The sequence below is a fragment of the Salvelinus namaycush genome, unplaced genomic scaffold (assembly GCF_016432855.1).
Source record: "Salvelinus namaycush isolate Seneca unplaced genomic scaffold, SaNama_1.0 Scaffold746, whole genome shotgun sequence".
Taxonomy (NCBI): Eukaryota; Metazoa; Chordata; class Actinopteri; order Salmoniformes; family Salmonidae; genus Salvelinus; species Salvelinus namaycush.
Genome location: NW_024061471.1, coordinates 109,600 through 117,099, shown reverse-complemented (window position 1 = coordinate 117,099; position 7,500 = coordinate 109,600). Strand labels below are relative to the sequence as shown.

The 7,500-nt window shown below is 43.9% G+C and overlaps 1 protein-coding gene across 1 annotated transcript in view; it reads right to left on the bottom strand.

The window, feature by feature from the left end:
• Positions 1-7,500, bottom strand: part of LOC120042706 (thrombospondin-2-like) — a 15,680-nt gene that overhangs the window by 7,100 nt on the left and 1,080 nt on the right. The window contains exons 2-5 of the mRNA XM_038987502.1: positions 6,217-6,270; positions 3,013-3,131; positions 1,563-1,763; positions 1,233-1,326 (exon numbers count right to left, since the gene is read on the bottom strand). Of these exons, the coding sequence (XP_038843430.1) occupies positions 1,233-1,326; positions 1,563-1,763; positions 3,013-3,131; positions 6,217-6,268 (466 nt within the window). The 5' untranslated portion in view covers positions 6,269-6,270. The remainder of the gene's footprint in view (positions 1-1,232; positions 1,327-1,562; positions 1,764-3,012; positions 3,132-6,216; positions 6,271-7,500) is intronic.

The window sequence follows — 7,500 nt, the reverse complement described above, 5'->3', positions numbered from 1 at the left end:
TGGTACCCCCTGTATATAGCCTCCACACTGACTCTGTGGCGGTACCCCCTGTATATAGCCTCCACATTGACTCTGTACCGGTATCCCCTGTATATAGCCTCCACATTGACTCTGTACCGGTCCCCCCTGTATATAGTCTCCACAGTGTCTCTGTACCGGTATCCCCTGTATATAGCCTCCACATTGACTCTGTACCGGTACCCCTGTATATAGCCTCCACATTGACTCTGTACCGGTTCCCCCTGTATATAGCCTCCACATTGACTCTGTACCGGTACCCCCTGTATATAGCCTCCACATTGACTCAGTACCGGTACCCCCTGTATATAGCCTCCACATTGACTCTGTACCGGTACCCCCTGTATATAGCCTCCACATTGACTCTGTACCAGTACCCCCTGTATATAGCCTCCACATTGACTCTGTACCGTAACACCCTGTATATAGCCTCCACATTGACTCTGTACCGGTACCCCCTGTATATAGCCTCCACATTGACTCTGTACCGGTACACCCTGTATATAGCCTCCACATTGACTCTGTACCGGTACACCCTGTATATAGCCTCCACATTGACTCTGTACCGGTACCCCCTGTATATAGCCTCCACATTGACTCTGTACCGGTACCCCCTGTATATAGCCTCCACATTGACTCTGTACCGGTACCCCCTGTATATAGCCTCCACATTGACTCTGTACCGGTTCCCCCTGTATATAGCCTCCACATTGACTCTGTACCGGTACCCCTCTGTATATAGCCTCCACATTGACTCTGTACTGGTACCCCCTGTATATAGCCTCCACATTGACTCTGTACCGGTACCCCCTGTATATAGTCTCCACATTGACTCGGTACCGGTACCCCCTGTATATAGCCTCCACATTGACTCTGTACCGGTACCCCCTGTATATAGCCTCCACATTGACTCTGTACCGGTACCCCCTGTATATAGTCTCCACATTGACTCTGTACCGGTACCCCCTGTATATAGCCTCCACATTGACTCTGTACCGGTACCACCTGTATATAGCCTCGCTATTGTTATTTTACTGCTGCTCTTTAATTACTTGTTACTTTTCTTATTCTTATTCATATTTTTTAAACTGCATTGTTGGTTAGAGGCTTGTAAGTAATTCAGGGCATGTGACGAATAAAATTTGATTTGACTAAATATGACTTGTGAAATAATCATGAGAAATAAATTCGACTAAGTGAATGTGTTTTCTCACCCAGACACACAGGGCAGCATTCCCCTTCAGTGAAGGAAGGACTGGGACATGTTACTGGAGGACAGGTGACCTGCCGACACACTGCCTTCCCCTCCTACACACACACAACATACACATACACACACACACAAAACACACACACACACACAAACACACACACAGTAGTAAAGCAAAAGGGCCTAGAGATATCTTGACTCAAGAGTTGTGCGTGAATATGTGTGTGTGTGTGTGTGTGTGTGTGTGTGTGTGTGTGTGTGTGTGTGTGTGTGTGTGTGTGTGTGTGTGTGTGTGTGTGTGTGTGTGTGTGTGTGTGTGTGTGTGTGTGTTTACCTGGCAGGTACAGGATGTGCAGCTGTCTGAAACCCAGTCCTCCTCCCGCTGATACACACGTCCGTCCTGCACACACACTCTCTCCTCTTCATCATCCCCTCCTCCTCCTCCTCTTCCTCCTCCTCCTCCTCCTCCTCCCTCTCTGTCCAAATTGCTGCCCAGCTCAGAGAGAGCTTCACGCAATGCCTCATTCTCCTCTGTCTGAACACACAGATGAAGACGGCAGGAGGCTTGTGGATCTGGTCATGGTTAGCACTGATGCTAACCACTGATGTGTGTGTGTGTGTGTGTGTGTGTGTGTGTGTGTGTGTGTGTGTGTGTGTGTGTGTGTGTGTGTGTGTGTGTGTGTGTGTGTGTGTGTGTGTGTGTGTGTGTGTGTGTGTGTGTGTGTGTGTGTGTGTGTGTGTGTGTGTGTGTGTGTGTGTCACACTCCATGAGAACCCAAAATATAAGCTTTTTTTCTCCAATGTTTGTAAACATTGTAAATGTAAACAAACCCTGTACAGCCTCATAACATGGTTAAAACAATAATGTTGATATCATGGATGGTCAGTCCTTGCATCCACAGCTCTGTCTATTAGTCTGAGAGTGGTTACATTTCTCCAGGCCCATCCCTCAGCTTTTTACCAAAACAGAGGCGGGGCGCCCGTTTTGTTATTGTTTCATCTGTGGATTTGCCCTTTAAACAGCTGCATATTATCAAGATATTTAAGTGTCACCAACAACAAGTTCAACAATAGGCCTGTAGCATATTGCATTCATTATTCACATGTAAATAGCACTTTCCGTAGTGCTCAAAGCCATGCCATTTATTTTTCAACTTGAATCAATGAGCCCAATCAGTTCTCCATGACAACTAGATCATAAACAACAGTTCTCCATGACAACTAGATCATAAACAACAGTTCTCCATGACAACTAGATCATAAACAACAGAGTAGGGCTGGCTATGCTCAGGTGGGTCATGCTCAGGTAAAACTATTTGGCTAATCTATACTTCCAGATTTCTAAAACCTATTCTTGAAGATCAAGGGATATAACATTTATTGGAATGACTGGAATTCTGATAGTCTTTGGTTTGTAATGTAAAGATATAATTTAATCGTATTATTATCTGTAGTAGAAAGCGATGGGTTAGAAGAAGCCTACATAACCAACCCATAAAGTAACATGTAACATCCATATATGAACAGCTATGTAAACTTTAACATTGATTTATCCTGCAATAATGTGGTTCAATTGGTAACATATATTTATGTCTTCTTCTAAGGCCTCTTAAGGGGAAAGTAATCTAAAAGTAACGGAATGTAATCAGATTACGTTACGGAATTTGGGTAATCCAAAAATTACGTTACTGATTACAAGTTTGGACAGGTAACTAGTAACTGTAACGAATTACATTTAGAAAGAAACCTAGCCAACCCTGTCAGTATGTGTCTGTGTGTCTTACAGCTCTCTGAAGGTCGTGGAGCAGACTAGTGGTAACGATGTGGAGGCCATGCAGCTCTGATAACAGATCATTCAGCTCCTCACAGGACCGACGACACATCACCTCAGCACGCTCCACCCCTACACACACAGACAGACAGACAGACAGACAGACAGACAGACAGACAGACAGACAGAGACACAGACACAGACAGACAGACACACACAGAATCAGAGCTAACCCAAACCAGATCCACAAGCCTCCTGCTGTCTTTATTTGTGTGTGTTCAGACAGAGTTTTCTTAACATTGTTTTTGATAAAGGTGTTATGGATAGTGAAGGTGTTAGGGATAGTGGGTTATGGATAGTGAAGGTGTTATGGATAGTGAAGGTGTTATGGATAGTGAAGGTGTTATGGATAGTGAAGGTGTTATGGATAGTGAAGGTGTTATGGATAGTGAAGGTGTTATGGATAGTGGAGGTGTTATGGATAGTAAAGGTGTTATGGATAGTGAAGGTGTTATGGATAGTGAAGGTGTTATGGATAGTGAAGGTGTTATGGATAGTGAAGGTGTTATGGATAGTGAAGGTGTTATGGATAGTGAAGGTGTTATGGATAGTGAAGGTGTTATGGATAGTGAAGGTGTTATGGATAGTGGGTTATGGATAGTGAAGGTGTTATGGATAGTGGGTTATGGATAGTGAAGGTGTTATGGATAGTGAAGGTGTTATGGATAGTGGGTTATGGATAGTGGGTTATGGATAGTGGGTTATGGATAGTGAAGGTGTTATGGATAGTGAAGGTGTTATGGATAGTGAAGGTGTTATGGATAGTGGGTTATGGATAGTGAAGGTGTTATGGATAGTGAAGGTGTTATGGATAGTGAAGGTGTTATGGATAGTGAAGGTGTTATGGATAGTGAAGGTGTTATGGATAGTGAAGGTGTTATGGATAGTGAAGGTGTTATGGATAGTGAAGGTGTTATGGATAGTGAAGGTGTTATGGATAGTGAAGGTGTTATGGATAGTGAAGGTGTTATGGATAGTGGAGGTGTTATGGATAGTGAAGGTGTTATGGATAGTGAAGGTGTTATGGATAGTGAAGGTGTTATGGATAGTGGGTTATGGATAGTGAAGGTGTTATGGATAGTGGGTTATGGATAGTGGGTTATGGATAGTGAAGGTGTTATGGATAGTGAAGGTGTTATGGATAGTGAAGGTGTTATGGATAGTGAAGGTGTTATGGATAGTGGGTTATGGATAGTGGGTTATGGATAGTGAAGGTGTTATGGATAGTGAAGGTGTTATGGATAGTGAAGGTGTTATGGATAGTGAAGGTGTTATGGATAGTGAAGGTGTTATGGATAGTGGGTTATGGATAGTAAAGGTGTTATGGATAGTGAAGGTGTTATGGATAGTGAAGGTGTTATGGATAGTGAAGGTGTTATGGATAGTGAAGGTGTTAGGGATAGTGAAGGTGTTAGGGATAGTGAAGGTGTTATGGATAGTGAAGGTGTTATGGATAGTGGGTTATGGATAGTGAAGGTGTTATGGATAGTGAAGGTGTTATGGATAGTGAAGGTGTTATGGATAGTGGGTTATGGATAGTGAAGGTGTTATGGATAGTGAAGGTGTTATGGATAGTGAAGGTGTTATGGATAGTGGGTTATGGATAGTGAAGGTGTTATGGATAGTGAAGGTGTTATGGATAGTGAAGGTGTTATGGATAGTGGGTTATGGATAGTGAAGGTGTTATGGATAGTGAAGGTGTTATGGATAGTGGAGGTGTTATGGATAGTGAAGGTGTTATGGATAGTGAAGGTGTTATGGATAGTGAAGGTGTTATGGATAGTGGGTTATGGATAGTGAAGGTGTTAGGGATAGTGAAGGTGTTATGGATAGTGAAGGTGTTATGGATAGTGAAGGTGTTATGGATAGTGAAGGTGTTATGGATAGTGAAGGTGTTATGGATAGTGAAGGTGTTATGGATAGTGAAGGTGTTATGGATAGTGGGTTATGGATAGTGGGTTATGGATAGTGAAGGTGTTATGGATAGTGAAGGTGTTATGGATAGTGGGTTATGGATAGTGAAGGTGTTATGGATAGTGAAGGTGTTATGGATAGTGAAGGTGTTATGGATAGTGGGTTATGGATAGTGGGTTATGGATAGTGAAGGTGTTATGGATAGTGGGTTATGGATAGTGGGTTATGGATAGTGAAGGTGTTATGGATAGTGAAGGTGTTATGGATAGTGAAGGTGTTATGGATAGTGGGTTATGGATAGTGGGTTATGGATAGTGAAGGGGTTATGGATAGTGAAGGTGTTATGGATAGTGAAGGTGTTATGGATAGTGAAGGTGTTAGGGATAGTGAAGGTGTTAGGGATAGTGAAGGTGTTATGGATAGTGAAGGTGTTATGGATAGTGAAGGTGTTATGGATAGTGAAGGTGTTATGGATAGTGAAGGTGTTATGGATACTGCAATGAGCGACGTGGGATTTTGGTTGCAATGATTCTGTCTTTAGTAACTGTCTGCGTTACTACACAATAAATGCAAAACCATTCTGACGGCAGACCTAGACCCTGTCACACTGAACGTACCAAGATGGCCGACAATCGTTTGCGACCTAAGAATTTTCCCACAATGTGTAAATTTAGTCTGGGACAGCCAATCCTGGCATCAGACAGATCCAATTGTACAGTCTGCAAAGGCCTTTATCTATCAGCACATGACAAGCAGATATCTGACTGACTCCATTCAGGTGATTTAGAGGCATCAGCGGTGCCACAAAGTTTACAGAGCCCAGTGACTTAGGGGTTAAAAAAGGTTTACAGAGCCCAGTGACTTAGGGGTTAAAAAAGGTTTACAGAGCCCAGTGACTTAGGGGTTAAAAAAGGTTTACAGAGCCCAGTGACTTAGGGGTTAAAAAAGGTTTACAGAGCCCAGTGACTTAGGGGTTAAAAAAGGTTTACAGAGCCCAGTGACTTAGGGGTTAAAAAAGTCACAGCAGTGGTACACAACTGACCAGCGAAGCACAGGGGGAGGGGGGGGGGAGGTGGGAGAGGCTGGGAAAATGCTACATAAGGGACCGGAGATATGGGACCGGAGCTACGGGACCGGAGATACGGGACCGGAGATACGGGACCGGAGATACGGGACCGGAGCTACGGGACCGGAGATATGCCACAGCACACAGACTGCTGTATAGGGTGCAGAATTACATTACCTGCTGTCAGATCACAGAGAAACACCATCAGCCAGGCAATCAGTGGTGTCATCCCTACACACACACACACACACACACACACACACACACACACACACACACACACACACACACACACACACACACACACACACACACACACACACACACACACACACACACACACACACACACACACACACAATTATACAGTGCAATTGGAAAGTATTCAGACTCCGTGACTTTTTTGACATTTTGTTAGGTTACAGCTTTATTCTAAATGGGTTAAATAAATAAAAAATCCTCATCAATCTATACACACCCTACCCCATATAGAAAAAGCGAAAACAGGAATTTCGAAATGTTCGAAATGTTATTAAAAATGTAAAACAGAAATACCTTATTTACATAAGTATTCAGACCCTTTGCTAAGAGACTAAATTTAGCTCAGGCTGTCACGCCCTGACCTTAGAGAGCCTTTTATTCTCAAATTGGGTTAGGTCGGGGTGTGACTAGGGTGGGTACTTGTTATTTCTATGTTGACCTGGTATAGTTCCCAATCAGAGGCAGCTGTTTATCGTTGTCTCTGATTGGGGATCATATTTAGGCAGCCTTTTCGCACTGGGTTTTTGTGGGATCGTGTTTTTGGTTAGTTGCCTGTGAGCATGCCATTTGCTGCACGTATCGTTTCCCAGTCCCAGTCCGGTACGTCCTGTGCCTGTTCCTCGCACTCTCCCTTAAGTGGTAATGAGATTATTAAATTATAATAATTGTCCTCCCTCATATTAAACGACACCGACCGCCACTGATCTACAGAGAAGAATGGGAGAAACTCCCCAAATACGTGTGCCAAGCTTGTAGCGTCATAACCAAGAAGACTCGAGGCTGTAATCGCTGCCAAGCTTGTAGCGTCATACCCAAGAAGACTCGAGGCTGTAATCGCTGCCAAGCTTGTAGCGTCATACCCAAGAAGACTCGAGGCTGTAATCGCTGCCAAGCTTGTACCGTCATACCCAAGAAGACTCGAGGCTGTAATCGCTACCAAGCTTGTAGTGTCATACCCAAGACTCGAGGCTGTAATCGCTACCAAGCTTGTAGTGTCATACCCAAGAAGACTCGAGGCTGTAATCGCTGCCAAGCTTGTAGCGTCATACCCAAGAAGACTCGAGGCTGTAATCGCTGCCAAGCTTGTACAGTCATACCCAAGAAGACTCGAGGCTGTAATCGCTGCCAAGCTTGTACCGTCATACCCAAGAAGAATCGAGGCTGTAATCGCTACCAAGCTTGTAGTGTCATACCCAAGAC